This window comes from Doryrhamphus excisus, chromosome 14 (assembly GCF_030265055.1).
Source record: "Doryrhamphus excisus isolate RoL2022-K1 chromosome 14, RoL_Dexc_1.0, whole genome shotgun sequence".
Lineage (NCBI taxonomy): Eukaryota > Metazoa > Chordata > Actinopteri > Syngnathiformes > Syngnathidae > Doryrhamphus > Doryrhamphus excisus.
Genome location: NC_080479.1, coordinates 19,981,196 through 20,002,740, shown reverse-complemented (window position 1 = coordinate 20,002,740; position 21,545 = coordinate 19,981,196). Strand labels below are relative to the sequence as shown.

Here is a 21,545-nt window from a genome sequence, read left to right as displayed (position 1 = left end):
AGCTTTTTAATTTTTATTTTAAGCAAACACAAATAATGACTCCTCCACTTCCTGGTGGTAAGAGGTTAGTCAGCCTGCGGGCCAGCAAACACATCATTATAGAGGAGCTATATATATAAATAAAAATTAGATATATAAAAAATGAGATACCCCATCATTTGACGTGCTGCATGCTCATCTTGTGGAAGTCTGGGGAGGACTGAAGGTGGATTCATGATCAGATGACAGGAACGTGGTGGGATTTGCTACAAAATCCAATCTTCTGTCATTCACCATCCGGTGTCCTGCAATATTTTGGTAGTTCAAGCCGTTAATAACCTTCTATATACAATTTTTAACATTATTAGAGCACTGTGGCATGAAATAACAGCCCTATAGTCACTTTTACACGACTATTACCTAATTTAGTGGCCAGGAAGTGACATCCAGGGTGATTTTTTTTTTGTTTTTTAGCTTGGCGTGAGTTATGGCCGCAAGAGTAGCCTGATGTTGTGAGATGATTCAAACCTGCAATAAAAGCCTGTTGTTTGCATGTTTCACTAAACGTTAGAGTGACATCACTGACCCCTAGTGACCAGTGTAGAATACTATGCATCATCGCAACATTTTTGAAGGACTTAATTTGTGTTTTCTTCATTTTTACATTTTAAAGCTTAAAAATAGTTTGTTTAGTTCTAAAATATCCATAACATTTGCTTCGGTATGCATATGTTGTGATTAATAAAGGGGCGTATTCAAACTTAAAAGCATGAGCTATGATTTTATATATTTGAGAAAACTGTGGAGGTAGCTTAGCACGTGTTAGCTCATGGTCGTCCCAGGTTAAAATCTTTGTCTGGGCTAAAAATGCACGTCAGTTGTTAAAGAGAGGCCCTTTGGGTTTTTGACCTCATGGAAATCCCATTTCGGGGCTAGACGTGGGGGTCTTTACGGGGGCCAGAGCGTGTTGCGTAAGCGCAACATGTGCTGCAGTAAACACGTCTTCGTAAATAGCTCTGGCACTCTTTGGGATGGGGTGGTGGGGGTGGGGGTAAGGGGTGGTCATTTGGTCGCTATGGTAACGGCCACCACAGACCACAAGGGTGCTCAGAGACACAAAACAATGAACACATGAACTCACCACAACCAAAACTCACCGTCTGTGGACCGTGGACCGAGTGGGGGTGTGGTTCGGTTGGACTCTGGAACAGGACGGAACATTCAGGAGCGAAGAAGAAGCGGAGCAGAAGTTCTGCTGCTGAGTCATCACCTGCTTGTCTTGGCAGCCGGAAGACCTTCATGAATGTTCTGTGTGTTTTGGGGGAATTCACCAGCACAGCAACGATACCAATGGAGGCCGGGACCATGTCCTCAGAAGACCCCCTTCCGCCAAACTCATCCATTTTTGGTATTTCCGGACCGAAGGAAACCCAAAGGGCTGACTTTGGCAAGCACAGTGGTTTTCTTGGCTGCCACAAATAGATTTGGCGTACACGTTGGCCCTTGCTTATAAATAAACTCATTATAACGGGACGGTCTGGGAATTTAGCTCGTCATTCCGGCTCCGTACAGTAGATGGCATTGCAACTCTGCTTTTTAACACACCTCATCCACACCGGGGCTGTGGGGGAATAAGAAGACGTTGCAGGAAAGATCCGTCTTGCCATCTTTTCCATTTTGCATCTGGTGGGCACAGTCTAAAAATACAAATAACAAACATGGAAAAGTCTGCGGCAATTTTGCAAGAATAAATAAAAAAATATGAAAACAAAAAAAGTCACATCAATACATTTTGTGATTCATGACAAAATAAATTGAAACACCGTAGTTGGAAAAATCTAACAATAAATAATATTAGAAGAAATATTAAGTGAAAAAGAGAAAATATTCTGAAGACACTTGGTGTCATTTTAGTAACAGAAAAATGAAATATTAAAATCAAAATTTAAATATAAAAATATGTCATTAAAAAAGTTGTAATATGAGAAAACTCACTGGTTATTTTTGGAAATAAATAATATTGTTAATATTATCATGATATTGTGATTTCTTTAAATAAAAATAATTTCAGAAGAAAATGTTAATATTTGGAAAATTAAAAAAAAATGGGAAAAGCAGCGATACATTTACGAGAATTATGTAAGAATATTCAGAGAAATAGTTGTATTGTAACAAGAAAAAAAGTCGCAATTTTACGGAAAATAAACTCCCGTCATCTTCTGTGTATAAGTTGCTTAATAAGTTACTTTTTTGAAATATTTTGAAAATTAAAAAATTAACAGCAGAAATGCTGTTAATTAACAAGTTAAGTTGGGGGACAAAAATGTAGAATTTGGAAAATTAAAAAAAAATACCATAAATGGGACAAAAACAGCCGTACATTTGAGAATAAAGTCAAAATATTGACAAACGTATTCTTATGAGAAAAAAGTTGCAACTTTACAAAAAATAAATGTGTAATATTTTGAAGGAAAAGGTGTCATTTTGGCAGAGTTCAAGCACTAATTAAAATATATCTTGTTTTGTTGAGAGGCTGTAATTTTTGGGAAAAAAGTTTTAATAGTAGACAAATAAAGTCGTAATATTGCAAAATAAAAATGTACAAAAATTATTAAAAAAAATAATTTTTCACAATGTGGCTGAAAAAATGTGTTTGTTTTGTTTTCTCCCTTTTTGTCTGCAAACATTGCGGCCACCTCCAGTTGTTTGGAGGTCTCAGTGGGATTTTTATTTAGCTCGGCGGTAAGAGCGGTGCCAACCCCGCCCCAATCCCCGCGCTTTTCCTGCACTCAGACTTCCTGTCTCCCATCAATGTTCTCCTTTTTCTCTCGCGCTCTCTCTCGGCCGCTATGACGGAATCCCCTGTTTCCTGTTGTGAAGGCCGTTGCCGGGTGACGGCCACGGGAGGAGCGGGAGGGGCGGAGCGAGGGAGCGTTTGTAGTTTGCAGAGTGGCCGGGAGGCTCCCTTATTTATTTATTTTCTCCCTCTCTCCCTCCCTCCCTCCCTCCCTCCCACAGAGTCGGGCATGTAGTCGAGGCGGGACAGAGGCCTCAGTGTCCAGTGCTTGCAAGGTCCCTGAATAAATGAAGCCCTCAGCGAGGAGCAGCAGCGACCACAAGCAAATGGTTAGCAGAGACGCTGGTGCCGTGACTCATTCCCGGGAAGGCCACTAAAAATCACCATCTTGCCACATTTGGAAGTTTGGATTGCACACTTTGCTTAAAAATAAAAAACTCAGCGACCGTTCAACAAACTTGAATATCAGATGAAATACACGTCATAGTTGAAAAGGCTTTAAAGGGGACTATTAATATTATTATTATTATTATGCTCGTTTTCTGCCCTTTGTAATAAGTTGTGGACTACTATAGAGCAGCTACACACAATAACCCGCACAGAAAGCTTTCCAGATCTTCCAGAATCTGCACTTATTCAGCTGGATTTCTTCCTAACGTATTCCACCCACGGCCCGCCTCCAGGCACGCCCACTCTGCTGTGGTTGGTCACACTCCCAAGTGCTCGGGAGGACTTCCGGTGTTGTGCTAGCTGCCAAGCCAATGTTATATGAGTTGATAAACGCTATAGGAGGTGATAATAAACGACGATTTATCTTTTTCAAATGTGGGCTTTGAACATCCAGCAGTTTGTGTTGGATCCCCAATCCGATCCGATCCGGAAGTATTACACAATATTTTAACAAATCAAGCCAAGTTACAATTGTCATAAATTATGATTGTTTAACTGACATAAAATACATATTAATTACAAATTTGATGAGTTTAAAAATGTGTGAAATATAGTATATATAGATGTAATGTTTATTAAAAATGTCTAAAAATAATTACAATTGTATACAATTTATTTGAAAAATTACAATACAGTTAATCCCCCCAAAATTATTATATTTTATTTGTTTAAATAAAAAGAATTGTATTAGTATATTTGTAATACTACATACCTTTTTATTTAATATTATAAATTACATTTTCTCCACGGTAAACACATCTTCCACCACAATGGATTATAATTTACACTCACCTTTACTGCAAATGTTGATCTGAAATCGGTGTAGAATGTTGACGTCAAGCTAGCGGGAGGGTTCAGTGGGGTGGTGGACATTTTTGGTCATTTGCTGGTGGTGCCAGAAAGTAACCCCTGAAGATATGGAGATCTACGGTTTGTAGAAAACGTAGGTGGTAAGCAGCAGTACGGCCTGGGCCAAAAGCAGCCATTTGGGGAACATCATCAGCAGGAACTTGATCTTTCTTGGTGTATTTTTCTGCCTGCAGACGTGGAAGCTGCTGCTTAGTAACCAGATAGCATAATGGCATAATGGCAGGGCTCCCTTTTGGCCAAGGCAAAACAATAATAATATGAAGCGGGCAAACATCAACAGATGTTCTGTGCATGTGAAGATTGTGCAGCGTCGGTACGTTTTACCTCCCCAGTTGTGACCCGCAGGGTGAAGGAAGAAGATTCTTTGGGAATGTCGAGCGTCAATTGTTTTAGGAAACAAACTTCTTCTTTTCCTCCCTCCTCCTGCTGATGCGCTGCTACAAAGGCAACATATTTTCAGACACGTTAAAGCCATCGGACCATCACATTCATCACAGGGTGGCTCGCCCTCCACGCATCCACAAACTACTTCCTCCTCCTCTTCAGCAGAAATTGATAACACATTGCACGGGTGTCCCACGGCTGCTTTAGATTGCACGCTAAACACATCTTGTTTTGTTTTCAGTATACATTAAATGGTTCTCTGAAAGGCACATGGTGTAATTACTGCAGTTAGCTTCATGTCAAACACGCTCATGTGCTTTATTTTTCAATTTGATGGGGAAGTTCAGATTTAAAGGGCAACTTTGCAGCCAGTATGTGTGATATTATATTATAACTATTTAAAAAACATATTTAATCACTGTTGAACAGGCTCAAGCAGTCACAAGCAGTCAGTGTGTGTCTCCATCTAGTGGCCAAATAATGGCCCTGCAGCTCAGGTCAGATGTATATTTAGTATTTCATACAAATAATTTGTATTCATATGTGGTAAATCCATAATCAATCAGTTTAAAACTTTCAAGCAGTCAATTCTTCACAATCCTCGGGCGGGTATGCTGGAGCCTATCCCAGCATTATTTTTTATGTTGGCAGTTTGAGTATAGAAAACCTGGTTACCACTTTTTAAATATACCGTTTACCATCATTAAAGCCCTCTACACATGAAATAACACCCCTATAGCGACTGGAAAGTGGGAAGAGAACATGTAAACTCCACACAGAGATGGCCGAGTGGAGATTTGAACCCATCTCCTGACTGTGCAGCCATTTGCATGATTATACTTATAATTGTACTTATAAACTATAATGATAGTTTAAAGCAGTCAACTCTGATTCATCCAAAATGGCCAAATGATGACCTTGTAGACGATATAATAAAATAGATGCTTTTTAAAGTGTCATTTTAATGAACCATCATCCTATGATTATACTTATTTTTTTCAACCACTGTTAATAGTGTCAAGCAAATCTTTGTCTCCATCTAGTGGCCAAATGACGACCGTGCAGGTCAAATAATAGGATGCAGGCTAATTAAAGTGTCATTTCTTCCTTTTTATTTATTTATTGGTGAATGAAAAAGAATGTCATAAAATAGCAGCTACACGTTTTGAGATTGCAGTGCAGGACATAAAAAAAAGCACGTGAACAAGACACAGGAATGAACCTTTTGACAACATTTCCACCAACTTTTCAAAATTACGATGGCTTCATAATATAACGTACAGACAGATGAACCGTCTCACACTGTTACTTCCAAAAAAGACCTTCATCCCACTTTAGTCGTCTCCCTTGTCAAAACACCTTGTGGGAATCATAAAACTCATCCCCGACGCAGCATACACAGCAAAGACGTGTGATTGTTAAACAACCAATGAGATATGTGGTAATGAGGCACAACGCCAGCATGCTTACACTGAGCACATTCATACTGATTTAACTGTACTTCAAAAATACTAATGAAATGTCTCAAAGACCTGCCAGTGTCAGGGAGCGTAAAAAAAAGCTATAAAAGTATAAAAATGACACTTGGAGGTTTGAATTGAAGTACATACTCACCAACGTCATATTTTCATGTGCTTGATGTGTTCAAGTAACCTCAGAGATTGGAAAAAAAAGTGTCTGTTTGCTCCAGTGGTTCACTGACCTTCATCCACGTCGCCCTCACCGGGGTCAGCGGCGACCGGGCGAAGGTTAAAAAAGTGCGCAAAAGAAGCCCCGCCGTTGTCTCACCTCAGGAGGCCAGTTTGGAGTAGCTGGAGGGGGAGAACTTGCGCTTCAGGTACTTGATGATGTAGAGAGGCAGGCAGCTGACCAGCGTGATGCACGACACCTTCCACAGGAAAGGCCAGGTGGTGATGAAGGACAAGTCTGGGAATCACACACACACACAGCAACCATTATTATATTATTATCTGAAAAGGGTGCTTCTGCATTCTAGATGCAACACTTACTATGTACTAAGAATAACCTAATAAAGGAGCAACCGATACTTGGCTTTTGTCGCCACCTAGTGGACAGACGTAATTCTTCACAAATGGATTGAAGTGTTCCCTGCAAATCTCCATACATTTCATTAAAAAAATAAATAAGACACAACAATAAAATAACAACTTTATGTATTCATACGCAATATTATATATTCATTATTTAGATTTTTATTATTATAGTTTTAATTTTTGACAGTATTGTGTCTTTAATTTTTTTTTTTTTTACAATTTAAAATATATTTTGGAATATTTTACAACAGTACAATGAATTGTGCGTGGCGCGTCAAACCCTAAAGAATCACGTCTGCCGTGTGGGACTTACCATCGGTTGTGACAGGGATGTAGAGTTTGCAGCCTGCAACATTCATTCATTCATTTTTATATATGCTGGAGCCTATCCCAGCTGTATTCGGGCGAGAGGCAAAACACGCCATGAAAAATATCTGGCCGAGGCAGCGCGTTAAATGTCCTAGTGGACATATGTAGTATTGCGTATACATGCTAAATTACAGTATTTTTATATTTTTATCAAATTTGAATGATTTTTTTTTTACAAATTTTATTTTCCCCATTATAATCAACAATTTCTTTCATATTTAGCATGTATAAACATTTGTAAAAAAAATAATAAAATAAAAAAATAAAATAAAAATTAATAATTCTATTAATATTTAATAATTCTTTTTGAAATGATATTTTTTTCTATTGTAATACATGTGTTAAATTGTAAATATATACTCTAGTGCAGGGGTCAGCAACCCGCGGCTCCAGAGCCGCATGTGGCTCTTCAGCCTCTTTGTTGTGGCTCCCTTTGCAATGCTTGAATATTTTTTAACACCACAGTGGGGAAAAAGCATGTCTTTGTAATGAGTTTAAAAAAATCCAACTTTATGTGAGTCCATGAATGCATCCTGACTGAGTTCTGACTGGTGATTGGATGAGTACAAGGATGAGCAGACAGGATGCTATTCAGTTCTCTCTCACAGGTAAATATTAAGGAAAATACTTTATAAATACTTTTCATACTTTCCCAAAGCTATTTGACAATTCTAAAAAATAAATTAGAGATCATATAAAACAGCGGCATTGGAACTTCAGGTATCAGGTAAGTTTACAGTAATTTACACATATATTTATGTAAGTTTATATTTAATATAATACTAGCAAGAGTACTCCAACTTGTTTTTTTCTTATCTGAACTACTTTGATAGCCCCAAATTCCCTCCAATTTTGTTTTAAACATACTATGTTTTGCGGCTCCAGGCTATTTTTCTTTAGTGAGCAAGGGGGTGAAATGGCTCTTTTCATAATAAAGGTTGCCGACCCCTGCTCTAGTGTAACGATCCTAAATGTATGTATTTGGTATAGATCATGTTTCTGCACAGGAAAGCAACAAATAACAGAGGAAGTTGCACTGATAGAAACATGACAACATGCGTGACGCTACTAGGATGAAATGAATGAATTCCATGCAAACGTCCTCCATGACGCAGACATGATGAGATGGGTGGACAGACTGGGACAACCTACCAAGAAAAGCTCCAAAGGACACTCTGCCTATGCCTGCGAGCCACACACAAGCAAGAAGACAGCAGTGGTGTTAGGGCGTTAGACACACACACACACACACACATACACACATACATACACAGACACACTACTAGCGTACAGCCAAATACTGCATGCATCTCACCAAAGTACTCGTTGAGGAAAGCCAGGGAGGCCAGGTAGCAGCCCAGGCTGAAGAACTCGGCCAGCACCATGAGCCAGTGCCACGTGCGCACCGTCAGCGCCACCATCAGCAGCTCGGTCAGGATGAGCGCCGTGAACGAGATGGCCACCACGTGCACGAACTCCGACTCGAAAAGGACCAGCGCGCCGTACATGAGGATGCCCCCTGGTGGCATGAGTGGGGGTAACAAATCAGGTGGGAGGAAGACGGAGCATTGAACATGTATTATTATTATTATTATTATTATTATTATTATTATTATTATTATTATTATTATTATTACTATTATTATTACTATTATTATTATTATTATTATTATTATTATTATTATTCATTCATTTTCTACCGCTTATCCTCGCGGGGGGTCGCGGGGGTGCTGGAGCCTATCCCAGCTGTCTTGGGGCAAGAGGCGGGGCACGCCCTGGACTGGTGGCCAGCCAATCACAGGGCACATATAGACAAACAACCATTCACACTCACATTCATACCTATGGACAATTTGGAGTGGCTAATTAACCTAGCATGTTTTTGGAATGGGGGAGGAAACCCGAGTTTTTTTTTTTTTGACCATTTCAAATGCCAAAAATGGTCTTAGCTGTTAAAGATTCCTTTCCTGGATCCAGACGGTGATCCGGATCATCAGTTCTTCCATCTCCCATTTCCCACAATCCAGAAAAAAAGTTATTTTGACCACAAACAAACAGAAGAATATAGTTTATACTATGAAAAACAGGTGCTTTCAAGAATGTATCTGCAGTATTTCAGTAGTATTTCATCTAAACCAGGGGTGCTCATTAAGTCGATCGCAATCTACTGGTCGATCGCGGAGGTGGTACTGGTCGATCGCTGGTCGATCGCGGCGTGACATTAAAAAAATATCATCCCAGCATCAATGCCGTCACTTGATTGACATACAGGGCAGCCATTCAGATGACAACTGAATGTTGCCCTTCGGGCGACCAATCAAATCAAACGACGTCTCTAAGTGCAGCAGAACTTACGATGTCAGCCTATCATCCATCCCCGTTACTTGATTGACATACAGGACAACCAGTCAGATGACAACTGAATTTTGACCTTTAGGTCACCGCTCATGCGTAAACAACGATGCAAAGTGCTAAGCTAGTCGGCGAATTGCGTCAGATTTCAAGTTTATGGTCACTAAAATGAGTGAAGGAGCTGGACCAAGTAAAAAGGCAAAAACTGGACCAAGTAAAAAGGCAAAAAACATATCACTTCCATACGGATATGGAATATTATACGGATATTATGATACGGATATTATCCATGACTGATAAACATTTGGAAGTGTGCTTGAGGCTGGCCATCAGCAGCTACTGTCCGGACTATGCATCCCTGGCTGGTTCAATTCAGTGCAAGTCATCAAAGTAAACTCAGGTAATTACAAAAAATGTTCATAGTTAATTATGTGTGTTTTGCAATATTGGCTCATTTGGTTATGTAAGGTACATCAACATACATTGTACGTACAAATAATCCTCAATACATTTGAAAATAAATAGATGTTTTGCATTTTTGTAGTGGCTAGATCATTTTGACTCGCTCATTTTAAAAGTAGCTCGCATGCTGAAAAAGTGTGAGCACCCCTGGTCTAGACAATTTGCTGATATCATCACCTTTCCACGTAGTACATTCCAGCTGTGTAATAAACTGGCCTCTACTGATCCCAAATATTTTGAGCCTCTTTCCTCTCATATCATCTTCAAATCCCGCCTCCCTCCTCCCCATCACCGGCTACTGGCCTTTAATTAAAAAAAAAAAAGGAAGTCATGCCTGAGCAGAATGGCAGACCTTTCCCACTGGCGGCATGGCTTAGCGGTTCCAGAACTATCCCTTTACACGCATTGTAAGAGCGGATGGCGGCTGGAAACTTAAGACACTGAGAAACGGGCTGGACGAGGGCGGCAGGCGGGGGCAGCGATGTGACGTTAACAACTCAACTCCAACTGTTCATAGATGAATAGATGCAGTACCTACCTTGATAGATGCTGATCAAAACCCAAATCAGGAAGGTCTTGAAGGACAGCGAGCGTCCCTGAGGGGCGGGAAGGGCATCAGTGAAGAAAACAAATGACATGAAATAAAAGCGGCGTACCTTGGTGAGGTCTTTGTAGAGCTCCGGGTAGAGCAGCGCCATCTCAGGCTTGACGTCCTGATCCAGCACCAAGGAAAAGACGGGGAACATGGTGTAGATGGTGGCGTAACTGCACACAGAGCAGGGTCAGGAGGTCACGCACAAGTCTGCTGTAGCCGCACACGTGCTACCAGTGGGGAGAAGATAATTACCCGACCATGAGGAATCCCTGGTACAAGGGAACTGAGGCAAAGTAGAATACGGAGGAGAAGACGGCCTGAGGGATGGTGGAAGACGTGTCAAATTAAACCTTCATTACATTTTTTTAAAAATAATTTCAAAATCAAAAGACCTTCACCACATGGAACTGAGATGCATCCAAAGCAGATCATGTACCTGCATGGCCGAGATGATCATGCCTCGGTGCATGACAAACTGACCCAAGGCCGCCGAGCGCTTGTAGCTGTTCCTGCCGTGCACCATGAGGAGACGCCCGATGTGCTTGAACTGCGTGATCGAGAAGTCGGCCGCCAACGACGCCTGCTTCCCTTCCTGGCGGAGAACAAAGTCCGTTTCTTAGCACAACTTGGCCGTCGTGAGACGCTTAAAGACGGGAAGCACGAGTCACCTTTCCTTCTATTCCGATACCGCAATCTGCAGCCTGGATCATGCTGACGTCATTCCCACCATCACCTGTAGCACACAAAATAGATAGTACAGTCATCTTCACTCTAACACAGGGGTGGGCAAACTACGGCCCGGGGGCCACATCCGGCCCGCCAAGTGTTTGAATACGGCCCGTCCGTTCTTTCCAAAGTATTTCATTTAAACTCAACATACGAACTGGCATCATGGCTTGAGCCAACCTTTTGATGGTTTTATCAATTTTGTTATTTGATGTGGTCTGTTGTTTACAAAGTGCTCCTGAAAAAAGGGACACAAGCATAATGATGATAATAATAATAATAATAATAATAATAATAATAATAATAATAATAATAATAATAATAATAATAATAATAATAATAATAATAATAATAAATTTTAAAATATTTAAATAAAAATATTTAAATATAAAATATTTAAATAAAAATATTTAAATATAAAATATTTAAATATAAATATAAAATAATAAATAATAATAGCAGATTGCATGACACTTTTACAGATACAATAATACCAGGTGGACTGTTACGTGTAAAATATATAGTCTGCCCCCCCCCCCCCCCCGTTTTGTTAAATCAATGCGGCCCGCGAGTCAAAAAGTTTGCCCACCCCTGGTCTAACATGAAGATACTCATAAATCATGGTGTCTGATGGTTGAGTACGGCTAATTATCAGTCATAAAATATGCACTTAGAAGCATAAAAATGCAGTCAGTTACAAAATAAGTCGTAAAAGTTTGTATGATTGGTGTTGATATCTAATCAATATCGGTACAGTATTGGAAGTGAGCCCTAGAACAGGAAATAAATGCATTAATATACTCCATCCATATACCGTATCCCAGCAGGAAGACATTTTTATGTAATCCAGATGATGTTTCAAGGAATGCTGGGATTCCCCGTGGGAGCCCCCCGCCCACCTATGGCACAGGTCCTGTTGGCGGTGTGCTGCTGGAGAAGCGTGACAATCTGGGCCTTCTGGGTGGGTGAGCAGCGACAGCAAACCACGGCCGGGCACTGGCAGGCCAGCTCCACAAATTCGTGCTCGTAGTAGCGCAGGCACACCTGCAACGGGAACCTCTCCGCTTAGATGCACCGTTACCAGACATCACGCTGCGTTCAAGTACCTCCAGGGAGTCTCCAGAGATGACCAGGGCACAGTCGTGCTTCCTCCTGAAGGCGTTGAGCTCCAGATGGGCTTCGCCTCTGTTCGACACCTTCAACGAGAAGCGGAGAGAATCCTAGTTAGCGGATGATTCTTCTTATAACGGCACAGCGGGAGTCAAAGCACGTACCGGTCGGAAAACATGGATGTCTTGGTTCCGGGAGACCAAGTGTGAGCTTTTGGCGATACACGTTGCAGTTTCCAGCTTATCTCCAGTCAACATCCAGATCTGAACACACATAAACAACAACATTGTTGTCGTCATCTCCGTTGCGAGCGGTGAACCAGCATGACATCATCTCCTCGACCTTGATGCCAGCGTTCCTGAGCAGCTCCAGCGTGGGCCTGACGTCTGCCTGAAGCTGGTCCTCCACACCGGTGAGACAGAGGAGCTCCATTTCCCTCTCCAGGCTCTCCACCACGGCCGCCACCTTCAGGGCTCGGTCGTGGATGCTCAGCTTGGCCTGGTTGTAGCGGTTCTGCACACAGGAAGGAAGTGGTCCAATCCTGTTTGTCTATGTCTGTTTGACACGGTCTGAACAGTACATTAAGGATTTGTTCCTCTTCTTGAAACGTGTACCTCAAAGTCCTGATAGTGCTCCTCGGACAGCGACTTCTTGGCCACCACCAATGTTCTCAGACCTTCTCTGGCCATGTTGCCACACTGGAAGGAACCGAAGCACAAAGTTGATTCAATCAAGAGAGACAATTGAGACCAACAGCGAGATGAATCGATGCAGAACAAATAAATAAAAAAGGCTTCCGGACAGACGGCGCTTTATTTTTTTTTGATATGAGGCTGATTGGTTATTGACGAGGGCGACAGCGGGACATCATTAGCACCGTTGTTTGAGAATATGACATACTGTAATTACTTATCTGGGTCACTAATTAAATCAAAAGCCGCCTCCGGTGGTGAACGACTCAATAATGCCAATATAATTATGAACATGCGCGTACGAGACCCTTCGACCAGCCAACCCGAGTTGACGCGGCCCGTTGATCTCCTGATGAATGTCCTGATTAGTAGAGGTTATTGACGGGAGGAAAAACAACAACTCTTCAAAAATGGATGCTTTGTCATCAGGCTGCGGATGCTCCGCCTTTTTATCCATTCACTTGTCTGTTGCTGTACTCTACTGTATTGTTACTCGGGATGTAAATTTGTAGATTTGTGGTAGACTATTTGATATGTATCTACATACACGAGTCATGATATGATTAAAAAACACTATCTTTAAAAAAAATACCACCATTAAAATTCCATTCCAAATTTAACATTTTTTGGCCTTTTCTCAGAAAATATGAATGATAAAACCAAAGCCTTTCTGTCACACGTTTAGTGGTTGTGTGAAGACATTTATTGAAAAAATATTTCTCCGATAAATGTCTTCACATAATCAATAACCATGAGTGACAGAAAGGTTTTTTGTGTTATCGTTCATGTTTTCTGAGAAAAGGTTGTGTGAAGACATTTATTGAAAAAAAAATTCAAAAATTAAAAAAAAAAAACAACAAATTTTCTCCAATAAATGTCTTCACATAATCAGTAACCATGAGTGACAGAAAGGTTTTTGTGTTATCGTTCATATTTTCTGAGAAAAAGTTGTGTGAAGACATTTATTGAAAAAAATTTTCAAAAAATCTTCTCCAATAAATGTCTTCACACAATCAGTAACCATGAGTGACAGAAAGGTTTTTTGTGTTATCGTTCATATTTTCTGAGAAAAGGTTGTGTGAAGACATTTATTAAAAAAAAAAAATTCAAAAATTTTCAAAAAAAAACCAACAAATTTTCTCCAATAAATGTCTTCACATAATCAGTAACCATGAGTGACTGAAAGGTTTTTGTGTTATCGTTCATATTTTCTGAGAAAAAGTTGTGTCAAGACATTTATTGAAAAAAAAATTCAAAAATTTTCAAAAAAAACCCAACAAATTTTCTCCAATAAATGTCTTCACATAAACAGTAACCATGAGTGACAGAAAGGTTTTTGTGTTATCGTTCATATTTTCTGAGAAAAGGTTGTGTCAAGACATTTATTGAAAAAAAATTCAAAAATGTTCAAAAAATCAAAACATTTTCTCCAATAAATGTCTTCACATAAACAGTAACCATGAGTGACAGAAAGGTTTTTGTGTTATCGTTCATATTTTCTGAGAAAAAGTTGTGTCAAGACATTTATTGAAAAAAAATTTCAAAAAATCTTCTCCAATAAATGTCTTCACACAATCAGTAACCATGAGTGACAGAAAGTTTTTTGTGTTATCGTTCATATTTTCTGAGAAAAGGTTGTGTCAAGACATTTATTGAAAAAAAATTCAAAAATTTTCAAAAAAAAACAACAAATTTTCTCCAATAAATGTCTTCACATAAACAGTAACCATGAGTGTCAAAAAGGTTTTTGTGTTATCGTTCATATTTTCTGAGAAAAAGTTGTGTGAAGACATTTATTGAAAAAAAATTTCAAAAAATCTTCTCCAATAAATGTCTTCACATAATCAGTAACCATGAGTGACAGAAAGGTTTTTGTGTTATCGTTCATATTTTCTGAGAAAAAGTTGTGTCAAGACATTTATTGAAAAAAAAATTCAAAAATTTTCAAAAAAAACCCAACAAATTTTCTCCAATAAATGTCTTCACATAAACAGTAACCATGAGTGACAGAAAGGTTTTTGTGTTATCGTTCATATTTTCTGAGAAAAGGTTGTGTCAAGACATTTATTGAAAAAAAATTTCAAAAAATCTTCTCCAATAAATGTCTTCACACAATCAGTAACCATGAGTGACAGAAAGTTTTTTGTGTTATCGTTCATATTTTCTGAGAAAAGGTTGTGTCAAGACATTTATTGAAAAAAAATTCAAAAATTTTCAAAAAAAAACAACAAATTTTCTCCAATAAATGTCTTCACATAAACAGTAACCATGAGTGTCAAAAAGGTTTTTGTGTTATCGTTCATATTTTCTGAGAAAAAGTTGTGTGAAGACATTTATTGAAAAAAAATTTCAAAAAATCTTCTCCAATAAATGTCTTCACATAATCAGTAACCATGAGTGACAGAAAGTTTTTTTGTGTTATCGTTCATATTTTCTGAGAAAAGGTTGTGTGAGGACATTTATTGAAAAAAAAAATCAAAAATTTTCAAAAAAAAACCAACAAATTTTCTCCAATAAATGTCTTCACAGAAACAGTAACCATGAGTGACAGAAAGGTTTTTGTGTTATCGTTCATATTTTCTGAGAAAAAGTTGTGTCAAGACATTTATTGAAAAAAAATTTCAAAAAATCTTCTCCAATAAATGTCTTCACACAATCAGTAACCATGAGTGACAGAAAGGTTTTTTGTGTTATCGTTCATACTTTCTGAGAAAAGGTTGTGTGAAGACATTTATTGAAAAAAAAATTCAAAAATTTAAAAAAACAACAACAAATTTTCTCCAATAAATGTCTTCACATAAACAGTAACCATGAGTGACAGAAAGGTTTTTGTGTTATTGTTCATATTTTCTGAGAAAAAGTTGTGTCAAGACATTTATTGAAAAAAAATTTCAAAAAATCTTCTCCAATAAATGTCTTCACATAATCAGTAACCATGAGTGACAGAAAGTTTTTTTGTGTTATCGTTCATATTTTCTGAGAAAAAGTTGTGTCAAGACATTTATTGAAAAAAAAATTCAAAAATTTTCAAAAAAAACCAACAAATTTTCTCCAATAAATGTCTTCACATAAACAGTAACCATGAGTGACAGAAAGGTTTTTGTGTTATTGTTCATATTTTCTAAGAACAGGCAAAAAAAATCTAACATTGTCCCATCCCATGATTTTTTTTTCTTGGTCCCAAATGCAAAGGTCTTGTTCCGGTCTTAGTTTTACATAAGACACAATACATAATAAATAGATACTGTAAATGAGATGTCTATGATGTAGGTATGTTTTGCCAATGTGATTAAAACCTTTCCTGTTGACTAGCTAGCAAGCTGCTAATTCGAGTGTTGCTGATGCTATTTCGATGCATTCACGTCTGCTGAGCTACAAAGCATGCGTGACAATGGTTTCCCTGGCACTGATGACGGCCTGTCAACCGCTTTCTAGTCCTGCGATACCCGCCGATGTCTCGAGTTCTTATGGATCATTTCTGCCAATCTTTACCTCCTCTTCCAGCCAATCATTGTACTGGACGATGCTTGCCATGGCGACATCGGCACCCTTCATGTAGAAAGTGATGTCTCCCGTCGACTCCTCCTGCATCACAACCCAAGCAGTGAAAGCCAAACACGCGTGGCGTCGTGCAGGCCAGGACGTGCGTCTCCACTCACCCTGACGATGATGCCCATGCGTTTGCTCTCGGAGGTGAAGGGGAAAATCTGCAGGATGTGGAAGGACAGGATCTGTCCGGAGGGAGTCTTCAGCTGCAGGGAGGTCAGGTCTCTGTTCACCAGGGTCAGGCCGACGCTCTCCGTCCAACGCACCAGCGCCACCTGTGCGTGCGCACACATGTTGAGCGGACCACCACTGCAATACTTTTTTAAAAAATGCTTTGTGTGTCCTTTTTGATGCACACAAGAGAAAACGCTATGTGAGAGTTATGGGACGCGGCGCTCCTCTCTCTCATTCAGCGCCAAATAAGTGCTTTCCTGTCCACCACAGCCCCCCCCCCCCCCCCCCCTCGCCAGGAACTGCGGACCCCCGAGCGAGCGTTCAGCTGCACACGACTCAGCTCTCAATGGCTTCATTTTCAATTTTGCTCATCAAAGGTTGTTATTATACTCTGACCTACAAATTGGAACTTCCTGTTAATATCCCGTCATCCCCCCTCCTCAGAGCTCTGGGATGGTGGTGCTTCCTACATCTGCTCAACACGCATCTGTGACTCATTATCCGGCGGGTGGTTGCACACACAGCATCTGCAAGCATCCTACAAAAGTAGTTATTGCAACTAATCTGCCACAGCGATCTGCAGATAAGATAGCATCTTAAACGCTACGTCTGGCTGACACTCACAAATACTTCACATCACAGTTCAATACTGGAAATCAGACTTCAATTCAATGTATTTGTCTCTGATCGATAGCACGTACAGGTAAGTGTAAAAAGCCATTGTCTAACACGAGTCCCTTTAAGAGTAGGAGAACATTTCAATCACACTTTAAATTGTGTTAGTAGCAATGTTGTGTTCAAAGACTTCATGCAATTTGAGGTCAAATTCTATTTTTGGCAGTGCAATTTCCAGCATACTTAAATGTAAGAAATTGTACATTCTTTTTGTTCACGTTTTGTTCAGCAAAATACACAATTAAACTTTTATTGCAAATGTTGAGCTGAAATCAGAGGAAAATATCAATATCAAGTAATCAGGAGCATTTGCAGAAGTGTGTTAAAAACAGACGTTAGCATTCACGCATCAGGGGGAGGACAGAGTATCACTCGCTCGCGATGCTGCATTCAATGACCACAGGCACACAGAAAGAACAACAAGAGGAGAGCGACAGACACTCACAGGCGTCACCTCTCAGAGAAAATGAAATATTGATCAATCCTAGTGAGTCAATGGATGTGATGTGGTGGGTGGGGGGAGGGGGGGGGGTGTAAATAAATATATACATCAGTCGCCACAAATGGAGGGAGATTAATCCATCATCACCCATTGATTATCTGCATCCTGAAGGCTGAAAGTCTTTAGCGCTAACGTGCTAGCATGAAGATAATTGTTCTAACAAATCCTCGTCTAAGAATGCTGTCATTGGATATGCTGTAAGCGTGTTTGAATCCCTCCTTTAAAGCGGAGCTACGTATTCACAAAGAGTCATAAAGAGCAACCGGTACAAATCCAGCTGTGCCGATTCCGCCTTCGGGGACCATAAATTCCCAGAAAGCCAAAGCAGGCATTTAAATAGCTTAACCCCCAAAAGGGGGTCACAGCCTTTGACGGTCCCCTCCAAACTAGTGTTATTTAGAGGCCCCGTGTTTACCTCATCGGGGCTGGAGGCCTGATAGGTACGGTTGTCATCGCTGAAGTCCCGGTCGGCCTCAGCGGACTCGGTCTCGCCGTTGACGCCGCCGTAGGTTTCGTAGACGGGCGTGACGTTGTGGCAAAGGGCAATGGCCTTCACCGCTTCGTGAATGCGGCTGCTGACGCTCTTGCGGACTTTTGGACCCGCCGACTTCTGGGATGCCGTGGCGCCGCCGGTGCCACCACCGGATGAGGTACCCTGGCAGGAAGTCAACAAGGGGTTGTTTGATGGGGGGGGGGTTTGTCACTATATAAGTCAGTATCGTGATTGGAGGACACTAACCTGAGCGTAGGACTGGACTATGAGGCTCTGGATCTCATCCATAGTGTCCGTACCGTAGGACACGGTTCCAAGGTGCAGGCGCTTGAAGATCATCTCATTTTGTGTCAAGGTGCCTGCAGGACGCAAGGGCAGTTGATCCAACTATGACAATTTTGATAATGTTATTAAATACTCAATTTATAGTTTTTATTAGCTGTAAGCTAATGATGAATTTTTTTATTGGCCCCTGGCACGTTCTAAAAATATAACTTCAAAAACAAAACAATAAAAGCAGAAAAGTCATTTTATACGAATTATATGAGTTATTATTTATATGAATTTATATGAAAAATGCCAATTGCCAAGAGGAAGAACTGATAAATGGATAAAACAAAAGTGTGGGGGGGGGGCACATCCATGATGCATCACATGACCCTTCTCATTGACCGTAATCTCCCTGCCAATACAGACTGCGTGTCCTTTGTAATTAACAGACAAAACCAAAACAACGGCAGCCAAAACCAGGACAATGGCGGCTGTCTAATGGATGCTGCTGCCAGAACGTGCGCTCCCAGAATGGAGCGCCGCTCACGTGGGGGGGGGGGGGCCACGGGCTTTTAACCAATTCCCGATTGATTGCGCTTCATTCTATTAACCATCAACCTGATGAATTAGCACTAAAGCCTAATCCATTCCTACCTAGATCAGCGGCTCGAGACGAAGCGTCCTGGAGTTTATCACCCCGACACGTTATAAAGAGCGGCCGTGGTGGCGAATCGTCAAGAGCGCCACAGGCCTTCAATTGTACAAATCTTGCCTGTTTTGTCCGTCAGCAGATAGACCAGCCGGCCCAGTTCCTCGGGAATGGTGCTGGTCCTCACCACAGTGCCGGGAATGTTTTCATCCTTCATGATCATCCAGCCGTAGGCGGCCTTCCCCATGTCCAGATTGACACGCAAGCTGCGTCGGGGAAAAGCAGTCAAACTGGTGTGAAAGAAATCGCTTTCTTTGAGCACTGTGAGGTTGTTACCTTATAGGGATGATGTACGAGAAGAGCACCACAAATCGGAAGAGATTGCGGAACCACAGACCCACAAATCCGTGCAGGACTTCCATGACGATGGACAGAACCACTTGGGCCAAGAACAGGGCCTTGGTGAGTCGGTTCAGCTCCAGGTCCAGCAGGCCAACCTGTGCAAAGATGAAGTTGGGGAAAAAAAAGGGACTAAATAATACACACGGTACACGCAGGTGTGTCCAACATGCGGACCTGGGGCCATTTCAAGCCCATATTTCTCAACCGATTCAAACCAATCCAACATCAAAATGTCTTCAGGACGTCCCACTGACAATGAATAGGCACTTTATTAGGCATTTCTCTAAGATTCTACCTATTCCATAGGTTGACATTGCTTGATAATGGTTGCTGGTTCAATCCTCGATACCACTGTCATCATTCACAACTATTGGTAGTAATTCATTTTACATTGTAACATTGTATTTAGTCTGTGCGCGGTAGCACAGCTCAGGTCGTAGAGCATCGACCAACTTGATGGTTGCAGGTTCGATTCTCATTTGTTGAATCGATGAACGCATCGATTACAGCGGTTTCAACCTTCATGACATTTCAGTTCGGTGGGTTAGCATGTAGGCCACACAGTCTGGAGATGGGGAAGACCTGGGTTTGAATCTCGGATCTCGCATGTTAGGATCATTGGCGTCTAAATTGTCCATATGTACAGTGATATGGGCATTCCTGATCATTTTCAAGGTTTTCCTTTATATAGCACTGGTTGTTGGGGTGAGAAATTCCAGTTAAATATATCATATAGCAGACCAACACAGTGATAGATGAAAAGTGATATGAAAGTGTGCAGTAATTATTGAAACAATTAAAAGTTTGCACCAGCGTACCCGTGACCCTGGTGAGGATAAGTGGCATCAAAAACTGATGGATGGATAATACGTATATTGCAAGATGGATCATTCATTCATTCATTCATTTTCTACCGCTTTTCCTCACGAGGGTCGCGGGGGGTGCTGGAGCCTATCCCAGCTGTCTTCGGGCGAGAGGCGGGGTACACCCTGGACTGGTCGCCAGCCAATCACAGGGCACATATAGACAAACAACCATTCACACTCACATTCATACCTATGGACAATTTGGAGTGGCTAATTAACCTAGCATGTTTTTGGAATGTGGGAGGAAACCGGAATACCCGGAGAAAACCCACGCATGCACGGGGAGAACATGCAAACTCCACACAGAGATGCCCGAGGGTGGGATTGAACCCTGATCTCCTAGCTGTGAGGTCTGCGCGCTAACCCCTAGACCACCGTGCCGCCCCAAGATGGATCAATGTTACACTAAAAAACTAAAAGCCTGGGTATTGTTATTTGTGTCTTTTGTTGCTTTGTATTATACTGCATTGTTGATGCCAATAAAGCATATTGAAAAAAATATATATACACTTGACTGTATCAAAATGGCCTCCCAGCATCCTTCAGCAGCGTCCCTGGCGGGAAGAAAAGCTCGGACACGCCCGCCCTCCACACGAAGGCTGGTTGTGTTTTTAATACTGTGATTGGTAAAAACATACGGAACTCATCATGGCAAGAGAGCACTCTTTGTTATGATCCCATCTGTTCCCAAAATGTTCAAACACGGCCCGTGAAAGACGGCGCTAACTGCAGGCTTTTGTCATGCAAAGCGTGTGTACGACACAAACACTGTTATTGCTGCCATTTTTTTTTTTTTTTTTTTTACGACATTGAATACTTGAATGCGAGTAGAGGGGTCAAAGGGGTTCCCATATTGAGATGGCGCTCTGGAGAAAGAGGGACAAAAAAAAGGGGGGGGGCGGGTGTTGGTGGGGGGTGTCCCAAAGTTGTCTTTTATTTTTCAAGTGCATCTTGCAGCCAATGGAGCATGTGGGAAAAAGATGTCAAATAAAGGAGCGCCCTACCCCTTTCTGGCAGGCTGGCAGCACAGGCCCGTACACAGAGGGCTTTCATGTGACAAAAAACCAGCAGAACCAACACAACATCTCCCTCCGCTGAAGGAGCTGCTCTGAATAGGAGTGCGTGTCG

At 41.0% G+C, this 21,545-nt stretch overlaps 1 protein-coding gene across 2 annotated transcripts in view; it reads right to left on the bottom strand.

Moving 5' to 3' along the window:
• Positions 1-4,577: 4,577 nt before the first annotated feature.
• Positions 4,578-21,545, bottom strand: part of atp9b (ATPase phospholipid transporting 9B) — a 34,882-nt gene continuing 17,914 nt past the window's right edge. The window contains exons 12-30 of one of the 2 annotated variants that reach the window (XM_058046705.1): positions 19,486-19,646; positions 19,273-19,415; positions 18,477-18,589; positions 18,153-18,392; positions 16,500-16,661; positions 16,333-16,425; positions 12,763-12,846; positions 12,491-12,661; positions 12,313-12,411; positions 12,145-12,234; positions 11,938-12,082; positions 10,981-11,045; positions 10,749-10,904; positions 10,565-10,629; positions 10,374-10,482; positions 10,256-10,313; positions 8,219-8,422; positions 8,056-8,088; positions 4,578-6,406 (exon numbers count right to left, since the gene is read on the bottom strand). In XM_058046705.1, the coding sequence (XP_057902688.1) occupies positions 6,270-6,406; positions 8,056-8,088; positions 8,219-8,422; positions 10,256-10,313; positions 10,374-10,482; positions 10,565-10,629; positions 10,749-10,904; positions 10,981-11,045; positions 11,938-12,082; positions 12,145-12,234; positions 12,313-12,411; positions 12,491-12,661; positions 12,763-12,846; positions 16,333-16,425; positions 16,500-16,661; positions 18,153-18,392; positions 18,477-18,589; positions 19,273-19,415; positions 19,486-19,646 (2,328 nt within the window). In that variant the 3' untranslated portion in view covers positions 4,578-6,269. The remainder of the gene's footprint in view (positions 6,407-8,055; positions 8,089-8,218; positions 8,423-10,255; positions 10,314-10,373; positions 10,483-10,564; positions 10,630-10,748; positions 10,905-10,980; positions 11,046-11,937; positions 12,083-12,144; positions 12,235-12,312; positions 12,412-12,490; positions 12,662-12,762; positions 12,847-16,332; positions 16,426-16,499; positions 16,662-18,152; positions 18,393-18,476; positions 18,590-19,272; positions 19,416-19,485; positions 19,647-21,545) is intronic. The other variant, XM_058046706.1, reaches the window with a different exon arrangement.